Here is a 27,017-nt window from a genome sequence, read left to right as displayed (position 1 = left end):
TGTTTAAATGTTGTTGAGCAGACCACAGATGGACAAAACAAATCAGGGTGTCCTTTGACATATGTTTATTACCTCCACTTTAACATCACTACAGGGGCCACAGTTATTATTTTTTTTCTGCAAATTTTCTTCACCCCCCCCCCCCCCCAAAAGCTCCAAAATGTGATCAAAAGTCATTGCTAACAGACAGAGCTGGAGATGTTAGTCAATACACCTAGTTACCAATATAGTCAAAAGCTAAACAAAGAATGCCAAAGAAGAAATAAACTCCTGCCAACCCCCTCCAAGAAAGGAAAAAGACAGGAAGCAGGAAAAATAAGAAAACAAATACATGCTTCAAGGAAACCAGTTTAAAATGTAGAATTATATCATAATTGACAAAGGAAGAATAAAGACACTAAAGTGAGAGGTTTGTATTATAATCTATTGAAAACACAGGTAGCATTGCCTTCAATGAAAAGGTTGAGCTGGAGCGCCCATGAAAAGCCTGACTGTCTGGAACACCTCGTCATCATGGGGTCATCATGGCAACCGAATGTATAATTAGTCCAGCATCACAAAGACACAGTGGTTTACAGACATTGGATACGTTTGACTGTGGGTGAGCGTGTATGTGTGCACGTGTGAAAAACAAAAACATCCAGAACAAACATGTCCAATAGCTTGAGTCGATGAATTGAGGGTAGAGTTAGACCTTACCCTAGCGAAGCAAGTAGAGTATGTGTCCATTGGCTTGAATGAACTGCCACAGAGTTGGATACAGAGACACATGTATGCACAAAGGGAACCAATAAGCATTGTTGCACCACATCTCTGTGAGGTGGTGTGTACGCGGACAACATCAGGGCCACTGTGAAACAATGCGTTTTCATGCACGGGGAGGAATGTTATATTAATGTGGTAGGGTAACATTCAGCAGTTAACATACATTTGAGTAGTAGTAGTAGTAGTAGTAGTAGTAGATGCATTGAGGCAATGCTAAACGGTCATTGTATAATTTATGTTACAACATTAGTGTTTCATCTTTAGTGACTATCCAATGTAGAGGGATTTCCTCCCAAAAATTACAACGGAGGTGCAAACCTACTTTGAGCACATTGTCACGGAGTATGGACGATGAGAATAGGAACAGTCGTTTAATATTTTTCAAAAATCTATTTCTAAAACCCCTTTCGAAGACACGAGGCCATTGCAGAGAAGTAGCCCTAAAAATAGATGACTATGGTTTTTATTGTAACCAAAACACAATTTAAGCAATCACAAATAATGATCATCTTATAAACAAAAACATTAACAGTTAAGAAAATGATACAGCCTATATATATATATATATATTAAAAAAAAGTGTGCAAATGTTTCCAGCTCATGCAATGACATGCACTACATGGCATTCAAAGAAAAAAATTAACTAAAGCCCATTACAAACACCCACCAAATATTTTCTTGCATCTATCGTTCCGTTATAGATATACGTTGAGCTACTGTCAAAAAAGTGGCCGCTCTTTGAGCCCATATCCAAGAGGTCTCCCTGGAGAAGTCAAGCGGTTATGAAGCTTCAAGAAAGCAACTACGAAGCTTCATGGAGCCTTTACGAGGCTGAAAGGGAGTCGAAAGCGGCAATCCTATGCGCAATAAGAACCATATCAATAATAGTAATAATATACATTTTACAGGTGACCGTGAAACATTGGATGTCGACTTGAACAGGTGCGACAACAAAACGAGTTATGACCGCTGTAAGAGGGAGTTGTTCTTTTATAAACAAGCCAGGCTAACTCGTTTCATTACAGCACAGAAAGGGGGAGCCCGTTGTCGTGTATATACAGAAACATTACACCAAATGCGTTCAAATCAAACAGGGTGAACTTGACCAAAAGTATCACAGCTGGTTCAGTGTTCCAAATCCTTTTATTTCAACCTGCTCGTGGGATTAAAATAAAAAATCAAATAAATGTTCGGTACATTGCAGAAACGTTATACATACATAAGTGCCTTTAAGGTGAGCAAAACACAATTGACACCAAAACCGTAACAGTGAAATCCCAGTACCACGTTCCAAACACAAACTTTATATATTTTTTTGTTTATCCATACAAACTGCCACAGAGCGAGAGAGCAGGAAAAAGACAAGCCACAATTGACACCCAAAGGGTACGTTTTTCTAAAATCATTTTGCTCTTTTTATGCGTTTTACTCTTCTACTTGTTCGGTTTACTTTCAGCTAAATATATATTAGTTAAAAGTACAGACATTAGCTTTTTTGCGAGATTAACACTCATACTTACTCGTCAATGATAAACCTTACACACTCCAACTGTACACTACAAAACCAGGTCATAGATTCCGTCTAGTTCACTTGACCCCTGCATCATTTATTTTGATTTTTAGTGCTCCTGCCACGGCATTACATCACTTCCTCCCGCTAGACGTGTTTCCTGTCGACACAGTAGGCGCAGTTCTTTTTCTAAATGCTCTTAGTTAAGCTGCGCGGTTCACATTGAATAGCATTACTTTGTTCTCTTCTACCTAGCTGGTTCAGTGCAGATGGTATGATGGTTGGTGGAAGGGAGGGAGTGGATGTTAGATGGTGGATAGGGGGAGGAGGACTGAGAAGGAGGGGAGGGCAGGGAGGAGGGGATTTAAGATGGGATACATGTGAGGAGGATGGTGATGAAGATGTCTGCGGGCCGCTCATTCAGCTTTCGTACGCTTGACGGCTCCAGGGAGTTTCTCTTGCAACCTGGAAGAGAAAAGGCAAAGAGAACATGTACACCGTCAACATACACATCTCTGATCACCTGGCACCACTGATATTGTATACGAAACAGTTAGTTTAGGTAGATTGTGATCGGAGACATCCTGTTGGCATTTAAACCATTTTGGTTGGGAACACTTACTTAGCCATTGTGGTGTTGACTTGAGTGCGTGCAATCTCCATGTAGCGATCAATCTGGGTCTGGGGAAGAAAGAGGGGAAGACAAAAGTGAGTTTTACATTCAATTACAGATCATCTGGGTCAAAAACAGACCTGATCCAAATAACATGAAACAATGCCTCATTGTTCACACAAAATGAGTTACGAGATAAAAAAAAACACAAGTAGACAGATGCCACGACTGTTACCGTATTACGGTTGTTATGGTATTAGGGGTTGTTATGGTTACCGCGTGTGTGTTTAGAAGAGTAAAATGCTGCCATTAATCTAGGCCTCCGTGAATTCAACAGACCTATACAGTTCACAGTTCACAGTAAGCATATAAAAGATATGGAAACATTAAGGTGATGACTTTATTCAACCGGACACTTAAAAGCCATCTTGTAACTGTGACAGTAGGGTGACTTGTCCCATCAGCCTTGTCCTATGATTACGATAAGTATGCAAAAACAGCCTCCAACGACTCGGAAGAGCCCAGTCATCCGGTGAGGTCACACAGAGCGGAACGATGGGTGATGACTTGTACGCGCCAGCAAATTGATGATGTCGTCATCATCATCATCATCACTGTTCACGGGTGAAACAGAACCATATATAGGCCCAGTTCTAGGTAAATGGTATGATTTCACCAGCACGACTCATGTCGACATAGTTCTAAAGCATGTAACGCTACAATAAAAGCTCTCGACTTCTTCGACGTCATAAGAAGACAAAAGGGTCAAGGGTCAGTCTCTCACCTTGTTCTTCTCATAGAACGGGGGCACGGCAAATAGGAGGATGTCAGCTGGAGGAGAGGGAAAGAAAAACTTTGAAATAACAAAAATAACAACTGACCTCTACAAAAAAGCACAAAGCATCACAGGACTATATAAAGTTACCATTTATAGTCCATCACAATAATAATAATAATAATAAAGCCACTTTCAGGGAAGGAGACAAAGGACAGTGAAGAACATTTTACTAGTAAGAACAAACAACCAATTAGGCAGTAACACCTTGTAAACTGCGATGGCGTGACACGCCATTAAGAAAGTTCAGATCAATACTCCTGACATACAGTGTTGTTCAAAGCAGCAGGCTATTGGGTAGTGGTGGTCTAAACGAGCCAATCATCTGAAGGCCACATTCTGTGCCGCCAGTGACCTCTGACTATCATCAGTCTTGTCAATATTGGAAAAGGTCACGGGTGGACACTGAACAAGTGTGACACGCTAACAACAGACTAACAAGACCCACACAGTGTTCTAGTCTCACAGCAATTGTCCTGAGTTTCTATTCTAAACGATGCCGTTTACCAAGCATTATAGCGATGTAATTGCACAGTAAAAATGCTGGGACTGGGTTTTTAGTAATCCAGTGAGATTCTGAACTAATGTTTAATTATTATAATATATTTTTTTAAATGTAAAGTAAAATGTTTTATGATAAACCTTTTGTAGCACATTTCATGAACTTTGACCCCCTTTCAAGTGTGTCCCATTGCCCAGGTTGGTTTAAACATGCATGAAACATTTGAGCATGAACCGGAGAGACGAACGAATGTGACAGTGGATAGTTACTGTATGTCCACAGGCGCCTGAGAAATGGAGGCGCTACATCCCCACTTTCAAAATAGGCGTTCAAATATTACATGATTATATCTGTGAAATAATTGTGTGTCTGTATGCACCTATGCGCAAAATATAAAAGAGCAAGATATGTGTACCTTGATAAAAACAGCTCTGCTTTGCTTGGTAAGTAATAACGACCAAATAAGCCATTTCTACCCTTGTTTCATCAAATATGTATGCTACTGAGACAAGTTTTAAACATTTTCATGGTGACACTGACAGCGCTTTAACCTGTTTGGGCTAGGGGGCAGCATTTTCACATTTGGATGAAAAGCGTGCCAAGAGTAAACTGCCTGCTACTTAGTCCCAGTTGCTAATATATGCATAATATTAGTAGATTTGGATAGAAAACACTCTGAAGTTTCTAAAACTGTTTGAATGATGTCTGTGAGTATAACAGAACTCATATGGCATGCGAAAACCTGAGAAAAATCCAACCAGGAAGTGGGAAATCTGAAGTTTGTCGTTTTTCAACTCTTGGCCTATTGAATATACAGTGTCTATGGGGTCATTTTGCACTTCCTAAGGCTTCCACTAGATGTCAACCGTCTTTAGAACCTTGTTTGATGCTTCTACTGTGAAGTGGGGCCGAATGAGAGGGGAATGAGTCAGAGGTCTGGCAGAGAGCCATGAGCTCGTGATGCGTGTTCATATGAAAGTTACCTCGTATTCCATTGCTTTTCTACAGACAAAGGAATTCTCCGGTTGGAACATTATTGAAGATTTATGATAAAAACATCCTAAAGATTGATTCTATACTTCGTTTGACATGTTTCTACGAACTGTAATAGGACTTTTCGTCTTAACTTTTGCCTTGACCTGCCCGAGCGTCGTGAGTTTAGATTGTGTACTGAATGCACGAACCGAAAGGAGTTATTTGGACATAAATGATGGACTTTATGGAACAAATCAAACATTTATTGTGGAACTGGGATTCCTGGGAGTGCATTCTGATGAAGATCATCAAAGGTAAGTGAATATTTATAATGCTATTTCTGACTTCTGTTGACTCCAACATGGCGGATATATTTTTGGGTTGTGTTGGTTTCTGAGCGCCGTACTCAGATTATTACATGGTTTGCTTTTTCCGTAAAGTTTTTTGAAATCTGACACAGCAGCTGCATTAAGGAGAACTACATCTTTAATTCTGTGAATAACACATGTATCTTTTATCAATGTTTATTATGAGTATTTCTGTAAATTGATGTGGCTCTGTGCAAATTCACGGGATGTTTTGGAGGCAAAGCCAAATGTAAACTGACGTTTTTGGATATAAATATGAACTTGATCAAAAAAAACATACATGAATTGTGTAACATGTTGTCCCGGGAATGTCATCTGATGAAGAATATCCAAGGTTGGTGATTAATTTGATCTCTATTTCTGCTTTTTGTGACTCCTCTCTTTGGTTGAAAAAAAATCGTTGTATGCTTTCTGTGACTAGTTGCTGACCTAACATAATGTTGTGCTTTCGCCGAAAAGCTTTTTCGAATCGGACACTGTGGTTGGATTAACGATAATTTTATCTTTAAAATGGTGTCTAATACTTGGATATTTGAGACATTTAAATCATGAGATTTCTGTTGATTGAATTTGGCGCCCTGCAATTTCATTGGCTGTTGACGAGGGGTTCCTAGACAGATTAAACAACGGCGCCAGAAAAATTCCATGTCAGATGAGAAGCGGAACAGTCAAGCAATGTGTTTGCTAAGTCTACACTTTGGTTATTCCTCTTCCTTTTCATGATTATTCTATTGCTTCAGGATTTGTTGTCAAATACATTTAGCCTACTCACTGTGGTGTGTTGTTAAATAGGCCACTATTCAACAGAATGACAATTAAACATTTATTTGAAATTAATTTATAGCAGCCTAGTCCTGTAACTGCGGAAGACACATTCCAGTTGAAGGCATTCAGTTGTACAACTGGTCTCCCAAAATGTGTGGTTTTAAGAACCAAAACGCAGTTGCTTCATGTATGCAATGCTGTTCTTTGTTTTTATTCATCAAATTAGGCCTACCCAATAACACATCTAATTTTATATAAGTAGCTTGAAAAATGTATGAAGTAGCTATTAGCTTGTATGAAGTAGCTATTATGAAAGAAAAGGTTGGAGACCACTATTCTAACCCAAACTGTTCAAATGTGACTCATATTACCAGCGCTACATTTTTATTGCAGATTCAGGGCTGCAATTTATGGATCAATCTCAGAGATATAGAGAGAGATAGAGATTGAGATAGAGAGATAGTGATAGAGAGAGAGAGATAGATATATAGATAGATATAGATATATAGATAGATATAGATATATAGATATAGATATATGAGATGCCAAAATATTGCAATATTATTTTTACGTTAATATATGACAAACCAATTGAATATTCAAGATTACAGGTCTTGTTCAATGCCATACCAGATAACACTGCAATATTGAGAAAGAAAATTGTTAAAAGATAAATCTAAATTCACATTTGTAATTGTACTACATTATTGTGATCACATTATTTGTGTAAAAAAGAAAATGAGAATTCAACGTGCAATATAATGTTTTTTCTTAACCGACAAGGTACAAAATTCAAATTGTTATTGGGGAAAACAATATTGTTCCTCCCATTTTCGATTTCATTTCCTCATTGTCATGTGCTATCCTAGCCACATTCTTAACAGTTTGGCCTCTCAACTGATCACTGAGGGTGAGATTGTCAGGAGAGGAGCAGGATATGTTTGTGAGTCACAGAGATGGTAGGGTTTCAGACCTGTCAATCAATCAATGAGCTGCAATCAATCATTCAGCTGCTGATTCAAAACCTTTCCCCTCAGGGCCCTAGCTGCTACTCTGATTGGCTGCAGTGCAGTGCTGAGTGCAGTGCTGAGATAGACTCTTACCCAGGATGAGGATGGTGATGCCGTTGAAGACGGCTCCTACGTAGGTCAGCAGCCACATCACTACAGCCAGCTGGGAGAAGAAGAAAACACACCCGGGTCAGAGCCAACGATGCCATATTAAGTCAATGATTAGAACACTGGGTGCCTGGGGCCTATTCAGAGGGGTGAAGCGGTTCAAACATTGCAGAGTGAAATGTAGAACAGGCACGGTGTTCTGTCATGTAAAATAGGGAATCGTGACATTTCTATGCATTACATTTCTATCTGAACGTTAGGTACAGTTGCATCCCCCCAAATTCATCCTCGGTTTATACATACCCATGGTATCCATACTCAGGAGTGGGAGGATTAAGACGATGCCCCTTAACAACTGTCCTAGGGTCAAATATTGTAATATTTTCTAATCCCATTGTTGGTTTATGCTATGGCATGGGAGGTAGGATAATCTGATCCTAGATCTGTGGTTAGGGGCTACTTCTACCTCCGGCTAGGGAAGGGATGGAATGTTGATTTAATAGGCTGAGAGTGGAGCCACAGCAAGGAGCATTAACCCTGCATGAGTGGCCATGGGATCGACTTGGTCTGATGGGCTGGTATGTCTGGTTGGCTGGGCTATAATGAAGTGCTAAGACTGGCAGTAGCTCTCCTCTCCTCTCCTCCCTCCTATTCACTCACTCCACAGAGAGCTAGCTGTGAGCTGCATTCTGGGTCAGCGAGCTAGCTGCTATCGGATGGCCGTGGTGCGAAGCCAGGGCTAGTGTCGCGCCTGCCCTGTGTGATTGACGCACACGGGCATGCCATTGACATACCGTGAGCTCTCCCGCTCTCTGTCATAGTCACATGATGAAGAGTTTTACAGTTGATCACTGTCACACTCACACTGCAACATACAATAGGGTTGAGTTACTAACTACATGACCAGGGTTGGTGGTGGAGAGGCTTATTATAGACACACACACACAGCAGGGATCGCTCAGTGTTCAGATTACGTGAGTCAATAAAAAGTATTGTGCGGCAGGAGAGGAGAGTTTAAGGGGGAAAGAATAGACATAGTCTGGATTGTCACCTGTTTAGGGCCGTCTTGCCTGATACCTTGTTTAGGGTCGTGTACGTAGATTTATGAACGAGGTGAACAGCAAAACGATCCACCCACACACGCCAGGGTATGATGGAATGGATCACTGGTCTACCAGCATATCCATCATAGTCAGAGGCACAGATACAGGGGGTGAACCGCCTGACAGGCAGCTGGACAGACACTTAAACCCACCTTCAGGGAGTCGATGAGGTCCTCGACCAGGAAGAGTTTGCTCATCTGTTTGAGGAATCGGTTAATGTAGGTCAAACTGACGTCCACGTGCTTGTGGAAGGTCTCGGGGGGAATGCTGACATCCTTCTCCATCAAAGCCCTGAAGAGAACCAACCCACAGCAGGAGTGTGAAGCTGCGAACTCAAAAGTCAGGCTAACCTGCTATACGTCAACTCTAACAACGGCTTTCATTTGATCATTTAATGCTAACCCGCTAAAAAGCGCCAAATCAGCTCAACCAACCCGAGCTGCTTTCATTTTAGAACTTGATCAAGTCACTGGATTTGAGGATTTCACTGGTTAGCTTTTTTCCCCTACTCCAGCAGTTGTTTCCATATGCATTTACTGAGTGTACAAACCATTATGAACGCCTTCTCTTTCCATGACAGACTGACCAGGTGAATCTACTTGCCTGGTAAAATAAGTGTTCAATAAATAAACAAATAAGAAGTCATCATTCTGTGTTTGACTGGGCTGTAGTGAAGTAAGCCCCCCCACCCACTCTGCCTGGACCAAACATGATGTTTCTATTAATAAAACCAGCAGGAAATGAGTCACTCAGGCAGGGATTGTGATGACAAGCACAAACATCCTGCTGGAGCTAAAAACAGCAATGGCAACGATGATAACATAAAAATAGGGAATTTAGTTTTTTCTGGTCATGTGGTGAGGAGAAGAAAAAAAAAATCCTGGCCCTAGTGAAGACTACTCAGCTAGACGTTTTGTCAAAAACAACCACTCCTACCAACCACTCTTACCACTGGATTTTCCCACGTTCGTTCTAAGGAATACAATACTTAGTAGCATCACAAGTTTCCAGGTGGAGTGTGCCGCCTTACTTGAAGGGGTGTCCGTCGTTGGACTTCTGCACGGCCTGGACGACGGACTTGTAGATGCGGAAGGAGATGGTGACACAGAGCAGGGCGAGGAGCAGGTAAGAGATCACGCTGATGACGCTGAACGCCGCCAGGGACAGGAGCGTCAGCAGGGACAGGCCGAACACCACGCCAGACTTCTTGGGGTCTCGCCAGTGCACCAAGTCCTTGACTAGAGTGGGTGAAAGAAAGGGTGTAGCAGAAAGGTGTGTGTGTGTGTTTAATGGAAGGAAAATGTGTGTTTGTATGAGTGCATGTTTCAGTGTGTGGAAAGCGGGTGAGAGGGCATTATTGTTTATGAGATTAGGGGGGAGACAAGAGGGAAGAATTCAAGTTGCTTATTGCACAAGACACGTTCGGAATACAAGACCAGCAAATGGTGATATCCAACCGCCAACCTATAATAAAATGCTGTGTTTTCCCCCTCTGGCAACTCCAGTCTAACAATAACATATTGTATACAGACTGCATTAGATACTGTTACCACACCTGCCCCCACAACCCTGTACATGTTTGTGTGTATACAAACTGAACTGATATTCCCAATACAGTGTTGTTACGCAACCCTCTTATTGGGCTCTTAAATATCCTCCCTCCATCCTTTGCATGAAAAGGGGGCATTTAAAGAAACCTGGTATCAACCGCTGCCTCCACATGGGACTACGCCTCTTCGGGCTCCGGGCCTGGGCTGCTGTGCGTTGCAGCCAATTAAGGGGGAGAGAAAGCAGAGCAGAGAGCACGGCATACACAACAACCCTTCCCACTCCCCTCACTCTACAGAGGATCCATTAATGCAATTCGGTTGGCGTCTTTCCGTTTCACTCTTCTTCGAAGGCTTTTCTACGTTTTTGACACCGTGGTAGCAGGCTGGGCTGACTACCAAGAAAAGGTTCTTGGAGAAACCGTAGGGAACGGAGACGCCCACTTTTTTTTACCACTTCTTCCTTTCATCCCCAATTTTGTTCATCCCACACTGTGCTAGACAGAGCACTGTTTCTACCCAAATCTTTCTACCCCTGTGCATAGGCTACACAAACAGACATACAGAAGGCACACAGAGACAGAGACACACACACACACACACGTTTCTGGGGTGGGAGATGCCTGGCACACTGCTCGCCCACCATTACCTAACTCTGTGAGTGTGTGTGTGTGTGAGAGAGAGAGAGATAGAGTGACTCATGCTCCACTAACATGTAATGTACAGCTGAGAGCGAGCCACTGCGGCTCTGCATCATCTGGTCCCACATACAGACACTGAGGAGATGTAGCATGTCCCGCGGCCAGGGCTTGTATGAAAAAAAAAAACAAGGCAGCTACGATTAGTATCAGCATATGTTATGAGCTTGTAAGCAGCCTCGTCGTGGGGCTACGCTACAGAAGGGAAATAGGAATTTATCCAGGGTTGCACATAGTCGAGGCACTCATGTACACGAGATTGTGTAGAGGCAAAAAAAAAAAAAAAACAGAATCACTTAACTATATCCTGTTAAAGTAACAGGATTGTGTTGTGAAATTAGGCTACACTGCAGCTGGTTAGTTTTCCATGATTAAAATGCTCACTTACCATATAGGCTTCAGTATTATTAACTGATAGAAAGATTTCCAACTCGAGACAACCATGTGGGGTTTATTGGAGGGAGGATTGAGTGAATGGATTAGGAAACTTGGTTTATCATAGTTCTCTTTTACCCTTCCTCCAATTTAGTTTACCTACAACAAATGTAATAAATATAAACTTCTAAAATCTAAATTTTCATTATTAAATATCAAAATGTTCAAAATATACTACAATAGAGAGCTAGGAGCAATATTGTGTATCAGTTAAAAATGTGGAACATAGCTGCATGGCACAGTGCATTGTTTTGTTTGTTTACAGACAAGTCATCCTGACAGAGCAGAGAAGCCAAGCAGCGCCCCTCTTGTAGCAGGACACAGACAGCACTCCATTGTTCCTGATGCTGCCTGGCTGGCTGGTGAGCGGTGCTCAGAGAATGAGTGGGGTTTCCTAGCCCAGCACTGCAGGGGTCTGAGTCCCTCCCAGCATGCTTTGCTGGTACCCACAGGGAGGTAGCCTGGGCTGGCGGCCCTCGTTAATCATCACTCCCTCCCTCCCTGCGTTATAGGCCCCAGATCTAGCAGCGAGTCCCAGTGGCAGCAGAGCCGCAGTGGCCTGCTTTCTACCTCACTGTGCAGTGAGCAGCTCTTAAAGGTACAGGCACCACACCACATTGCCTGCATTCCAGGGTGTGTGCGCGCGCGTCTATTTGCGTCAATGTGTGTGACCCCATTACAACATAGCCTGGCAACAGATTTCAACGTTTTACTCCTGCAAAGCTAAACCAGCTTCTAAAGCAAGTCAAATACCATAGGTGATTATATACACATTGGCATGGGTGAATAAGTCTGACTCAAGTATTGACATGATCCACTCCCTCCCGACTGACAACGACTGGCTGGCCCCCGCCCTATCCCTCCCAGTCCTAGTCTAAACACACACACACGCACACGATTAACACAAATCTTCCTACTACAAATGGACTGGCTGATTTGAACTAATCTTTAAAGGCCTGGCAGAAGTCAAGATTTTCTCACTAGCCCAAGAGAGAGGAGCCTTTTCTGGCCACTGTTCAAATGTGTACCCTATTTGGGAGGATGACTGATTCATATCACTGTCAGTGTGACCATTTCTTGTTGAGGCCTTTTGAGGGAGAACTGGTATGTCCCTACCGCATTATCATTACCAATAAAGCCAAGCCAACTAAAACAGGTTGTTACACCCACTAAAGTAACCTTAACTCACCTAGCCGGGCATACCCCGCCTTATAAACCACAGAGTTGAGGCAGCAACAATGCAGAAGGATGACTCAAATAGAATGGTTTGCGGCAGAGGGAAACAGCGTACTTAAAGAGAAAACTGTAGCAGATTGAGGGAAAATAACCCCCAAAATGTAAGCTACGCTACTTGAATTTTGGTCTTTAAAAGTACACAGAAACCGCCCGTGAAAATAATTACGAGCGCATTATTATTTGATATGCTAGAAGAAAATATGCGCTATACCGTCGATATGTATTGTCCTAAAGCACCTCCAACAGTAGCTAACTGTAATGCTTCATTATAATTCCCTCCACGACTCCTGCATGGCGTAAACTTCCCCCTAGTTACTGGTTGCCTCAGTGATGACCTACAGTTCCATAGCGTGCCCGTGGTGTAGGTTGCGCTCGCAGCACATGAACATGTTTGAGTCCACACTGCAGGCATCCTGCCTTTAACTCCTGTCTACATACCAGTTTGTGTGTGCCAGGTTTGGATTTCATGTTTGCACTGAGCAGGCATAGCATAGGAAGGGGTTCCCTATTGGGGGAGGGGGGCTGATCTGCTTCAACTCCACACTGTGAATTAGAGGGCCACCCTGCCTTGGGTTAAATCAAATCACAGAAGACGATTACACAAAATGTACAGTTAGCTGTGACCTCGTGTGTTTAGAGTATATGTAACATCTTGTAAGCCAGTAGGTAATAATGACAGCATTGATAAGGCATATTATCTTGGCAGATGTGATATATAAACTAGATGAAGCTCAGATAAGAGCCATATTCAAGCTTTTCACACTGAACAAAAATAGAAAACGCAACAATTTCACAGTTACAGTTCATATAAGGAAAACAGTCCATTTAAATCAATTCCTTAGGCTCTAATATATGGATTTCACATGACTGGGAATACAGATATGCATATGTTAGGGGCGTGGATCAGAAAACCAGCCAGTATCTGGTGTGACCACCATTTCCCTCATGCAGTACGACATCTCCTTCGCAGAGCTGATTGGGCTGTTGATTGTGGCCTGTGGAATGTTGTCCCACTCCTCTTCAATGGCTGTGTGAAGTTGCTAGAAATTGGCGGGAACTGGGACATGCGGTGGTAAACGTCGATCCAGAGCATACCTTACACGCTCAATGGGTGACACATCTGGTGATTATGCAGGCCATGGAAGAAGGGACATTTTCAGCTTCCAGGAATTGTGTACAGATCATTGTGACATTGGACCTTGAACTATCATGCTGAAACATGAGGTGATGGTGGCGGATGAATGGCATGACAATGGGCCTCAGGATCTTGTCACTGAAGCTCTGTGCATTTAAATTGTAATTTACAATTGTGTTTGTTGTCCATAACCCCAGCGACACCATGGGGCACTCTGTTCACAACGCTGACATCAGCAAACCGCTCGCCCACACGACGCCATACACGCCATCTGCAATCAGCCTGGTTCAGTTGAAGCCGGGCTTCATCCAAGTGAAGAGCACACTTCCCCAGCTTGCAAGTGGTCATCGAAGGTGAGCATTTGCCCACTGAAGTCGGTTATGATGCCGAACTGCAGTCAGGTGAAGTCCCTGGTGAAGACGACGAGCACGCAGATGAGCATCCCTGAGGCGGTTTCTGACAGTTTGTGCAGAAATTCTTCGGTTGTGTAAACAGTTTCCTCAGCTGTTTGGGTGGCTGATCTCAGACGATCCCGCAGCTGGAGAAGCCGGAGGTGGAGGTCCTGGGCTGGCGTGGTTACACGTGGTCTGCAGTTGTGACGCCGGTTGAACTCAAATTCTCCAAAATGACATTGGAGGCAGCTTATGGTAGAGAAATTAACATTTAATTCTCTGGCAACAGCTCTAGTGGACATTCCTACAGTCAGCATGCCAACTGCACGCTCCCTCAAAACAAGACATCTGTGGCATTATATCATGTGACAAAACTGCACATTTTCAAGTGGCCTTTTATTGTCCCCAGCACAAGGTGCACCTGTGTAATGATCATGCTGTTTAATCAGCTTCTTGATATGAAAAACCTCAGATGAATGGATTATCTTGAAACTGAGAAATACTCACTAACAGGGATATATAAAAAATAAAAAAAATTAAATAAGCTTTTTTGTGTGTATGGAACATTTCCGGTATCTTTTATTTCAGCTCATGAAACATGGGACCAACACTTTACATGTTGCGTTTATATTTTTGCTCAGTGTATATACCATGTATTTACTGTGTCCTTTGTGCCATTAAAATCAAGGACGGTCACAAGAAAAATGGAACATTCTGTGTATCATTTTCTAGAGGAGGTTGGGAGGGCTGTGCCAAGACTCAAGAGGAGGGCAAGAGGGGAATAAAAGCTCTTATGACATCCAGCTAATTACGGCGGTTGGCACCCTTCCTCTGAGCCAAGTGACAATTGTCACACAAAATAAGAGAACCAATGCCCCCTAGCCTGGTCCCTTCTGTATGGGTTTTTGCCAACTCAAACTGGCATGGCAACGTTAGTCAGGGGAGTTGGACAAAGCACGAGTAAGCTGTTATCATTTTTTGCAGTTCCTCCAGCGTGTCTGGTCATGCTCTTGTAATATCCAATCCAGCTCGTCGATAATAATGACCATCATAAAAGGTAAAGTAAAGTCTGCGCCTTCAGAATGATCACGCGTCTCTGGCATGATCGTCTCCTGTCCTGTCTAAGTGCAGCGTAGTGTGGAAAGTTGCACCAAAGCAGAAACCCAACACTGGTGAATCGACTTCTCCGCCTGACATCCAGGGGCATTGCAAGCAGACACTGGAGCGCCATGTTTGAACTCCCCACCACCCACTGTCCGACCATGATTACTCTAAGCTTTTAAGGACATGGGGGGGGGGGGGGGGGTGACGACAACTGCACTCTGTCTGAACGTGGAGACCTTCATAAGGATTGACTGTAAGAGCCAGATTTCAGTCTGGCACATACAGTACCAGTCAAAAGTTTAGACACACCTACTCATTCAAGGGTATTTCTTTATTTTTACCATTTTCTACACTGCAGAATAATAGTGAAGACATCAAAACTATGAAACAACATATGGAATCATGTAAAAATCATGTAACCAAAAAAAGTGTTAAATAAATCAAAATATATTTGAGATTCTTCAAAGTAGCCACCCTTTGCACACTGTTGGCATTCTCTCAACCAGCTTCACGAGGTAGTCACATGGAATGCATTTCAATTAACAGGTGTGCCTTGTTAAAAGTTAATTTGTGGAATTTCTTTCCTTCTTAATGCATTTGAGCCAATCAGTTGTGTTGTGACAAGGTAGGGGTGGTATGCAGAAGATAGCCTTAGTTGGTAAAAGACCAAGTCCATATTATGGCAAGAACAGCTCAAATAAGCAAAGAGAAATGGCAGTCCATCATTACTTTAAGACATGAAGGTCAGTAACTGCAGAAAATGTCAAGAACTTTGAAAGTGTCTTCAAGTGCAGTCACAAAAACCATCAAGCGCTACGATGAAACTGACTCTCATGAGGACCGACACAGGAAAGGAAGACCCAGAGTTATATCTGCTGCAGAGGATAAGTTCATGAGAGTTACCAGCCTCAGAAATGATCAATTAACTGCACCTGAGATTGCCGACCAAATAAATGCTTCACAGAGTTCAAGTAACAGACACATCTCAACAACAACTGTTCAGAGGAGACGGCATGAATCAGGTCTTCATGGTCGAATTGCTGCAAAGAAACCACTACTAAAGGACACCAATAAGAAGACTTTCTTGGGCCAAGAAATACGAGCAATGGACAAGAGACAGGTAAAAATCTGTCCTCTGGTCTGATGAGCCCAAATTTGAGATTTTTGGTTCCAAACGCTGTGTTTTTGAACAGATAATATCTGCATGTGTGGAAGAATCTCAAATATAATCTCAAATATAAAATAAATGTTGATTTGTTTAACACTTTTTTGGTTACTACATGATTCCATATGTTATTTCATAGTTTTGATGTTTACACTATTATTGTACAATGTAGAAAATAGCAAAAAATAAAGACAAGCCCTTGAACGAGTACGTGTCCCCAAACATTAAATTGGACCTGTAAGTAATACAGCCATGGCGCCGTATCAGGAAAAATAAAAAAAATCTAAATGGTGTTATCAAAATTCTCAGACACATGCAACCATGTGTTATATAGTTAGTGTACTCACACTTTGAATAAGAGGACCAGATGCTAGAAGAAAGATGCAAGTGAGAGAGAGAGAGGAAGAGTGTGGTCATTGTGCTATGCTTGCGTGAGGTTAGCAGGCATAGAGCCCAGAGGGGAGGCATGTTACCTGACAAGTGCGTTAGTATTGCTGTCAAGACATGTTCTGCAAGGTGGTAGGCCTCAGCCACCCACACGTCGATGGCCTCTACCTCTTTGGAATACGCGCTGTCGGACGTAGGTTTGTTTTGGGGTAAAGGATGGTCAGAGGTTGTTGAGGTGAAGGAAGACTGGGATTTCTCAAAGGCCTTGAAACTAGACTGAAGGTCATCCTCCTCTTCTTGGCTGCTGCCCAACTCTTTAAGGGCATTGATAGTGAGGTGTTCCTGCTCCAGGTCCATGACCATGGTTGGTGTGGACTGGGAGGGAGGACACTCATCCTTGGCTGTGGGACCTTGACGGATGTCTTCTGGATCTTCGTCCTGTCGTGACTTCAGGCACTCCCTCATGAACTCGACGAAGCTGTCCGTGGCACCAGAGACAGAGCAGTCCGGCTCAATGCTTTCTGGATCACTGGTATTGTCTGGCGAATGGTGTCCTGCTTTAGTGTCCTTCTCCGCCACAGCTTCCTGTGGTGGGAGAGTCTTGCTGTTGACTATGCGATCTGCAATGATGTCATCGTTAGGTTTCTCCTCAGTCTTGGGCTCCATGGTGTTGCCAGGCGGTTCGCTCTGGAAAGAGGAGAATGGATCTTTGGGAAACTCCCTGGGAGATGGCTGGCCACCGACTGGCTTGGGGAAGGAATCTTCATCCATCGAGGTGAGATTCTCAAAATCTGAGATCATGGTAGTTGCATTGTTTTGAGGGAGTAGTGTTCCGATATGGATCTGAGAGGTTGGATCCGAGGGAGAGGGCTCTGGTACAGTGTCAAAGTTCAGCTCTTTATTGTCAATGGTGTCATCCGTGGGTGGCAGTGCGTCTTCGTCCTCAAAAGATCCGTATTTACGGATTGTGTCATCCTGCATGTAGTTGGATTTTGAAAGCTCAACTGTCTGCATATAATCTTGTTTAATATCAGACTCTTCAAACTTGGATGTGGGGTGAAGTTGAGGATCCTGAGAAGTAACGTTAGCAGAGCTAGACTTCACTAAGATCTCTTGTGCGTCAGTTGACCAGTCATCGTCATCATAGTCTGTAAAGTCCGAAAGGTTCTCTGCGGTTTTCTCAGAAGGTTTGGCATTGGACGGAGAAGACTTTTCATTAGACTCATTGGGGGTCTGTGATTTATCAGACTCAACTTTCTGGGCTTGTGATACCTCAGAACTAGAGCTCTTTGACACAGCAGCACCTTGCATCCCATCATTAGATAATGTTATCTCTTGATCATCCGTATCACATTCAGATTTCAAGATCTTGTGTTTAGGTGAGTATTCAGCATCAGAGTCGATCGGAGAGGAGGGAGGAGAGTAACCCTCATATTCTAAGGGGGGAATTTTGGAGAATTCCTTTTTAGTGACGTCTGGTTGTGGCTCAGGGGTTTTTGGTGCCTCTTTCACGGTGTCTTTCACAACTTCAGAACTTTCCTCCTCCTCCTCTTCCTCTTCCTCCACTTCCATCTCCATCTCCATCTCCTCATCGCTGTAATTCGGCTCGTCTGTCTCAATAACATTGATGGTAGGGACCTGCATTGGCTGCTTTGCTGGAGGAGTTTCCTTTTCTTCGGTAGGGAGAGAGGGAACAGAGGGGTTGGGGGCAGGTGCAGTATCACTTGACAAAGACGGGGTAGGGAAGGAAGGGGCAAGGATGGAGACTGCATCCTCAATGACAGTGTCATCAGAGTCTCCTGAGCTGTCGACCTCGACTACCTCATCACCCCATGGGGTCTGCTTGGTCTTTGAGTCGTTCTCTTTTGAGTCAGAGGGAGGGGGTGGAGGGGGAGAGTTAAAACCAGCAGGAGGGGCAGGAGAGGCAGGGTGCTCAGAGTCAAGGTCAGAGGGCCCTTGGGTGTCTGTCATGTATGCTGTAGGTAGGAAGCTCAGGTCAAATTCAGATTCGTCCTCAACACTAGACTGCTGCGCTGGGTCTTTGAACACATTTTTAAGTTTAGGCCCTTCGATGGGAGAGTCCATGAAAGCGTCAGGGACACACGCAAATGCCTCTGGAACATCAGTTATAGCTTTATCTTCCCCTTTTATATCCTGGGATCTGCCATCGTTCTCTAACACAAGAGCATCTTTGTTTGAATCTACTTTGTCCTCAAAGTCAGGCACAGGGGGTAAGTGAGCTCTCATCCAGTCTGCGGTATCTTCAAAATCACTCCCTTGCCGTGCTTCTCCCAGGACCTCAAAGGGAGATTCTGGTGAATCCTGATCAGTGGAGGCTCCTTTTTTCTGGAAGGGTGAGGTGGTCTCTGCCGGCACCTCAGTAGGAGACTTTTCATAGTGGCGCTCTTTGAAGTGAGGAAAGCCTCCATCTGTCTTGGGCTCTGGCTCCTTCTTCGCTGCCAGGGCCTCCAGTGCCTTTATCCTTTCAGACACGGGGGATGTCACGATTGGCGAATCTGGCTTTCCATCAGATGGACTTGATGATGCTTCGCTCCCATAGTTAGCGGGCGAAAACGAGCCGGACTGAGAAGACCCGGCGAAGCGAAGGGAGGTGGTCACGGCTTCGGAGGTGGGCTTATCAGAGCCCAGCACCACTCCTTTGTCTGCATCGGCCATGCACAGAGGTAAGGAGGGGAAGGGGGAGAAAGGAGGGAGGGAATAAAAATCACAGACACACTCAAACTCCCATGCACTTCCAGTTATATTCGGCGGAGGCCATTTTGTTGCAGCCCAAGCAGTCATGCATGGCACTGTATAACTGCAGCAATGGATGAGGGTGTGTCAGTCGGGCATGCTGACTTAGCATCTCAAGTTGTTGCCATTGAAGAGCATTTTCAATGAGGCAACGTTCGAAATGACTTGCATGGTCGAAATGAAGCAGCTCCACAACAAAATAACAAAATTGCATATATAAACAACGCTGTTACACAACTGTGTGCCCTGTGGCCGTATATTCATTTATCTAAATTCATATATTTACAGCTGCATAGAATATGGCTGGGGTTTTGTTAAATCAGGTACTCTGTCTGAAATGTTCTACAAAAGACATGGCACTTTATTACTGGGAAAAAAAACATGGGACACTACAAACCGCTCTGTTTCTCTGGCAGCCCTGTCAAGTCACCACCCAAAGTTTCCACATCTGAGGAAACACGATTGGGTAATACACAAAATCTTCTTCCCTCATCATTCCTTCCGCTTTCTGGGTTATATCAATGATCTCATGAGAACCGTTGAGCAGTAACTCACATCTCCAGAAGACTAACATAAAAGAGCACAGGGATGATATCATAGAACGGAATGTGACAACGGGGACGAGATACATAAAACGTGCCTGGAAGACGAGTCCGGAAGCAAAGGTCACATAGGATAAACACTCCTTGTTTGAACTCGCAAGGCAATTTATGGGCGAGACTAGGGTTAAGCGACTGCAGCCTGGTATAAAAGACATTACACTATTTCCATAATGGCTTAATTAACACATACAGTGGGTTCCATAATTATTGGCACCCTTGATAAATTTGAGCAACAAAAAAAAAAGTATAAAATAATACCAATACTGAGCTATATTGTATGCTTCCACCCAGTTTCTCAGAGGAAGAGATTTTGTAAGGGCAATTCCGCCACTTTTCAACCTCTTATTCATGATCTCCGGAACAATACCAGTGTCTAGATATGTGAAAATGGCACATTTCTATGATCTGTGGTGAAAAGATTAAGAACGGCCTTAGAATAATGCTTCTCCGTGACATCACACGGCAGGATTAAAAGTAACAAAAATTGTGTTTTTCAAAACCCTGCAGTGAGTGTCTAGCCAGATGAACGGTATTTACAGGCCATAGAGAGAGGTACGAGATTGAACTTCACTCAACTTTCTAGAGTGGTCCCTATTAGTTAATGCTATAAACGTTTCTCTTTACTGTGGCAATTGGGATCGAATCAACGCAACATACCGAAACAAAAATTAACTATGCAAGAGATTTTGTTGTAGGCAGAACACATCGGAGTAAGATTCTATTGCGCACTACTCAGCCACACTCTCCACAGAACATGGCATAGCCAATCAGAGCTGAGGTACACCTATATGCAAATTGACCATTGCCATATATGGACCTGTGCCATTTACATTGAACTGTAATGTTGTTTTTACACGTGTGGTCCTGAGTTTTGAGATCAAAGCAAGAGATGCCTGTAGCCATGTGCGCACATTTTGTTCAGTTATTATCCCAGTTATAGATCATTTGTAGTCAGCAATAGGGGGGGTGATTGCTACCTACAAGAGCACAAAACGTGTACATTTCTAGGAAAAGTGAGTCAGGCAAAGAGATTTTATTTTTATTTTTAATTAAAGGGGCAGTGTTGTATTTTGTGACAGGCTTGAATAAGCCAATAGCCAATAGGCAGAGGGTAGCATAATTTATCTGATTCTCTGTAATAATGGTATGGGAATAATAATGTATTTTATTTTGTGAAGTTGCATCTTTCATCAAACAAAACAAAATTTCAGTCGCCTCCTTGTCTGAAGGACAAGGGGATAAACAGGTTACTGGCAAGTGTTTTTCAAAAGTCACATTGGCTGCTACTGTAGGCTGAATGATAGGCTGAATGACAGAACAGCTATTTCCATGTTAAAATGTTATGGGATGGATTTTCTCCATTGTTTTTGATTGTAAGCAACTTTGTTAGACCTACATTATGATCAAAATAGCCACAGTAGCCTACATGGCCACTGTTAAAACTGTAACTTAAAGCGGGTACACCCTCAGCGTTCACAGCAAACGCCCGTTTTCATTACTAGCACCCTCCTCTTGCGAGGATAACAAGCCTTTTTCTAAAATGGTTTTAGGAAATTGGAGGGCACGTTGGTTAGGATCTTAGACCATTCCTCCACACAGAATCTTTCCAGATCCTTAATAACCCCAGTTAAGAGCGGAGCAGTGGTCTAAGGCACTGCATCTCAGTGCAAGACGTGTCACTACAGTCCCTGGTTCGATTCCAGGCTTTATCACATTGGTTCGATTCCAGGCTTTATCACATTCGGCCGTGATTGGGAGTCCCATAGGGCGGCACACAATAGGCCCAGGTTCGTCCAGGTTTGGCCGGCATGGTAAATAAGAATTTGTTCTTAACTGACTTGCCTAGTTAAATAAAAATAAAAATGCTTTATCTTCGTCTGCGCTTAGCGCCTGTCTACTTCATTTCAAGCCACATGTATTCCAATGGGGTTCAAGTCCGGATACTGAGATGGCCCTTGCAAAATATAGATTTTGTGTTTAATTAGCCATTTCTTTGTGGATTTTGATTAGTGCTTGGGGTTGTCGTCTTGCTGGAAGAGTCACTTGCATCCAAGAGTCAGCCTCCTTTGCAGAGACAACCAGGTTTTTTGGCTAAAAATAGTTCATGATGCCATTGACCTTAACAAGGGCTCCGGGACCAGTGGAAATAAAATATCCCGTAACATAAAAGATCCACCACCATATTTTACTGTAGCTATGTGGTACTATTCTGCATTTGCTTCTGTTTTTCTAACACACCACTGGTGTGCGTGGCCAAAGAGCTCTATTTTCATGTCATCTGATCATAGAACTGGTTTCAATCCAAGTGCCAATGACGTTGCTCAAAATCAAGGCGGTGCTGTGGTTTGAATTGAAGAGGGCAGTCCATAAGCGCGGACAAAAGGTTATCAAGGATCTGGAAAGGTTCTGTATGAAGGAATGGTCTAAGATCCCTCCCAATATGTTCTCCAATTTCATGAAACATTTTTAGAAAAAGGCTCAGTGACGTTATCCTCGGACAGATAGGGTGCTGGCGTATTGAACACAGGGTTGCCAATCATTTTGACCCATATATTTTTTAGATTCATTTTTATTACCTGTTAAACATACAGTATCAGTCAAAAAGTTTGGATACACCTACTCGTTTTCTTTATTTTTACTATTTTCTACATTGTACAATAATAGTGAAGACATCAAAACTATGAAATAACAAATATGGAATCATGTAGTAACCAAAAAAACATGTTAAACAAATCAAAATATGTTATATTTGAGATTCTTCAAAGTAGCAACCCTTTGCCTTGACAGCTTTGCACACTCTGCATTCTCTCAACCAGCTTCACGAGGTAGTCACCTGGAATGCATTTCAATTAACAGGTGTGCCTTGTTAAAAGTTCATTTGTGGAATTTCTTTCCTTCTTAATGCGTTTAAGCCAATCAGTTGTGTTGTGACAAGGTATGGGTGGTATACAGAAGATGGTCTTTTACCGAATAGGTTCCAACCACCATTTCTTTGTGTGATGCAGAGGTGGTGAACAGATGATCTATGCATGTGTGGTTCCCACTGTAAAGCATGGAGGAGGTGTGATGGTGCTTCGCTGGAGACACGGTCTGTGATTAATTTATTTTTAGCATGGGTCCCCAGATCCTCAAAAGGTTCTACAGCTGCACCATCGAGAGCATCCTGACCGGTTGCATCACCGCCTGGTATGGCAATTGCTTAGTATCTGACCGTAAGGCGCTCCAGAGGGTAGTGCATACAGCCCAATACATCACTGGGGGAAAGCTTCCTGCCATCCAGGACCTATATACCAGGTGGTGTCAGAGGAAGGCCCCAAACAATTGTCAAAGACTCCAGTCACCCAAGTCATTGACTGTTCTCTCTGCTACCACACGGCAAGCAGTATTGGAGCGCTAAGTCTAGGACCAAAAGGCTCCTTAACAGCGTCTACCCCCAAGCTATAAAGACAGCTGAACAATTAATCAAGTAGCCACCCGGACTAATATATATATATATATATATATATATATATATAGACCCCCCCCCCCCCCCCCCCCAATTTGTTTTTACACGGGTGCTACTCGCTGTTTATCATCTACGCATAGTCCCTTTACCCCTACCTACATGTACAAGATACCTTGACTAACCTGTACCCCTGCACATTTACTCAGGGACCGGTGCCCCCTGTATATAGCCTCGTTATTGTTATGTAATTCTACTGTGTTACTTTTTATTTAGTAAATATTTTCTTAACTCTACTGCACTGTTGGGTAAGGGTTTGTAAGTAAGCATTTCACGGTAAGTATTCGGTGACAGATACAATTTGATTTAAATTCAAGGCACACTTAACCAGCACTTAACAGAGCAAAGGAAAAGCAGCCAACGAGTGCTCAGCATATGTGGGAACTCCTTCAAGGACGGTTAGAAAAGCATTCCAGGTGAAGCTGGTTGAGAGAATGCCAAGAGTGTGCAAAGCTGTCAAAGGCAACGGCTGGCTACTTTGAATACTTTTTTTTGGTTACTAAATGATTCCATGTGTGTTATTTCATAGTTTTAATGCCTTCACAATTGTTGTACAATGTAGAAAACAGTAAAAAATAAAGAAAAACCCTTGAATGAGTGTCCAAACTTTTGACCGGTACTGTATTTTTCCCTGAGCAATAGTATTAGTAAAAAATGATTATCATACACTATAGCTCAGTATTTGTAGTACTTATTTGTTGCTCATCTTTATCAAGGGTGCCAATAATTACAGACCCACTGTACATCCTTTACCCATGAGCTGTGTCTCCCATTTGAGCACAACCTCATTAGGCCTACATACCAAGGGGAATACACTTCCTGATGTCTTTAATACTGCAGATGTATGTACGTAATGCAGTAATGTAATGCAGAGCTCATTATAATAGTCATGTTAATGCATCGCACCTCAATCCTGTAAATGAGGTGGGATATTAATCAAGCAGTTTAACGCAGATCCAATATCTTTAATGTACTTGAATGACTCATCCCTGGAATGTAGACAAGCATTAGAGCAAGAAATAATATAACGAATAGAAAGCTGAATGAATGAAAAACGTAATTGATTTACAGGACTTGTCCCATTCGCAGAGGAGGGCCTATGAGACAATTTTCATGGCTGTAACTTGCACTCTACTGGCCTCTGTCTACCCTGCTATCTGTTAAATCAACAGGAAGATGTAACTGAACCGCAAAGGCTACGTTTACACAGGCAGGCTAATTCTGGTCCTTTCTTTTTCTTCACTAATTGGTCTTTTGACCAATCAGATCATCTCTGAAAAGATCTGATGGGAAAATATCTGATGTGATTGGTCAAAAGACCCATCAGTAGAACTAAGACCAGAATTCGTCTGCCTGTAAAACGCAGCCAGATTTTCTAAACACCCAGCTAACACAACACAGAGAAAAAGCTGGACAATGCCCCTGGTGTGGGGAGGCTTCCTAAATAATGAATGCCCCCCCCCCCTGTGCTGCTGTCTGTCAATCACGTCACTAAGCGAGCTAACCCGCCTCCAACTCCTCGTGCCAGAGCAGAGGTGACATTAGAATCGGACTGGAACAAGGATCCCCCTCCAATGACAGTGCCACAGGTATCCTGGGGCAAGGGGGCCTACATATATAGTCTGCAATAATCACATGATCCCTTTTCAGTCCCATGGTCCCCCCTGTCAATTTCAACACAGTGACAAGCGAACATGGAGAATTGGCAGCTATAAAAACCAGACTGGACATTAATACGAATTAGTCCAAAATGTGTGAAAGAAGAACAAATCAATGGTGTTTTCATTTCATATTAAATGTTACCGTACATTTCATAAACTAGCCTACTCAACAACTTGCATCAACGAGTTATCTGTAGTATTTTGTAATCACTAATAACACGACCCAAAACACTTCATAAGAAACACTGTCAAAGGGGAGTTTTATCTATTGTCACCCACTTGAACTGTTTGGTAATACTCATTCATCCTCAAAGGAGAGCATCACTGCACTTCCACGCCCCACTCCTCTTACGCAATCTACTCCGCATAGACATTGGAGTTGAGTGAGAGTGTTAAAGTGTGTGGGCTTCAAAAAGGGACACTTTCATTACTAAACCCCATTTTAAATGGACTGTTGAGCAGAGGCAGAGCAGAAGAGGCAAAGCGAGAGGTTTTACTCTGCCCAAAATCTGTCCATGAAATTAAGGCCACGAAGTGAGGAATTTTTGTAACGAGGTCAATGACAGTGTCGAATTTAGTCAACAAACTGTTTTATTTCTAATTTGCTATGCAACGCTTATTTGATCGAATAGATGTTTCATAATGTTAGGTTGTTACGAATGCACTGATAAGTTGATGGCATTTCACCAACTTTGAAAATAACAACATTGCCATTGTGCCTGTTGTCAGAGATATCCACGATTGTGTCCTCACTATCTATAACCCGTTTTAGCATGGAAATTGCCATTGAGGGCTTCCACCATTTTAAAGTAGTCAACTGGATGGGGATTCCTATTAGTTGGTTAGCAATAGGCCAATGACAAAAGAAAATTAACTGCTTTAAAATGGAGATTAGGTTTGGACCGGGACAAGGACCATACAGTCACAAGATGTCCCAAGCAACTGCTTCAATAATCACGATCGACTACTTTAAAATGGAGATGCTGTCAAAGATGAGTCCTATATCTCTTATGGCCTGTGGTTCACACGCTTATCTGCCTTCTCATTGGCTAGAATGGTCCAACTTGATATCGTCTCCTCCCACCTGCCTTCCATTTTTGAGGACATGCATTTCCATCGTTAGAGCGGTCACTTGACTATTTGTCAATATAATAGACAATCATTGGCACAGGCCAACTAACATCTCACAATATGCCTAGAAAGGCAACTTAAAAGGGATGTGCTTCTTCACGATGAGAAAGTCTCAATCACCTCAATCATTTTGACACTATGGGAAGGAGTCAAATTGCTTACTTGATAAGACAGTCTTCCAGTAATTCCATCAAGGATTCCATCTTAGCTAGGATGCACGTTTGCCTCCAGTCAAGCAAAAGCTAGATATCTTTATAAGGACCAGAACTGCATGTTACATATGCACTTCAAGGCAAAGAGGATATTGCGCCTCTAAGTCACATTCCACTTGTGCATCAAATCCCGTGGTGGTAGGCCTAACAATCTGTTATTGTTAAGCATTCGCAAAAACAAGTCTGAATCCAGCCAAATATTTTTGCTGCAGAGGAATCACAGAATGATAAGAGATCAAATTCCATTGGGTACAGCCCTGTCATATCCAATTAGTGATGGAGGGAATAGGTCCCAAGGCCCATCTCCCTCACTGTGTGATTAGCTCACTGTTTGACTGTGTGAATATCCTAGCACGACATAGGATAGATGTTCAGTTTCTGCCCGTCTAGTCGGGGGTTTAATAATCTCTATACTATCCATTCTTTAGGTTACTTCCTAGACCTAAAAAAAACACTGTATTATTATAAATACTACAAAATTGGGTTGTAAGAAAAGAAACCC

At 42.8% G+C, this 27,017-nt stretch overlaps 1 protein-coding gene across 3 annotated transcripts in view; it reads right to left on the bottom strand.

Annotated features, from left to right (window-relative positions):
- Window positions 1-48: 48 nt before the first annotated feature.
- Window positions 49-27,017, bottom strand: part of LOC139416178 (reticulon-3-like) — a 35,597-nt gene continuing 8,628 nt past the window's right edge. For 2 of the 3 annotated variants that reach the window (XM_071164531.1, XM_071164532.1), the window contains 6 exons: window positions 9,585-9,792; window positions 8,707-8,845; window positions 7,437-7,506; window positions 3,673-3,719; window positions 2,898-2,956; window positions 49-2,740 (listed from right to left, as the gene is read on the bottom strand). In XM_071164531.1, coding sequence (XP_071020632.1) covers window positions 2,692-2,740; window positions 2,898-2,956; window positions 3,673-3,719; window positions 7,437-7,506; window positions 8,707-8,845; window positions 9,585-9,792 — 572 coding nt within the window. In that variant the 3' untranslated portion in view covers window positions 49-2,691. Of the gene's footprint in view, window positions 2,741-2,897; window positions 2,957-3,672; window positions 3,720-7,436; window positions 7,507-8,706; window positions 8,846-9,584; window positions 9,793-16,739; window positions 19,317-27,017 lie in introns of all 3 variants that reach the window. The other variant, XM_071164534.1, reaches the window with a different exon arrangement.

This window comes from Oncorhynchus clarkii, chromosome 9 (assembly GCF_045791955.1).
Source record: "Oncorhynchus clarkii lewisi isolate Uvic-CL-2024 chromosome 9, UVic_Ocla_1.0, whole genome shotgun sequence".
NCBI lineage: Eukaryota > Metazoa > Chordata > Actinopteri > Salmoniformes > Salmonidae > Oncorhynchus > Oncorhynchus clarkii.
Note: the sequence above shows the minus strand (reverse complement) of the source record. Positions and strands in the feature narration are given on the sequence as shown.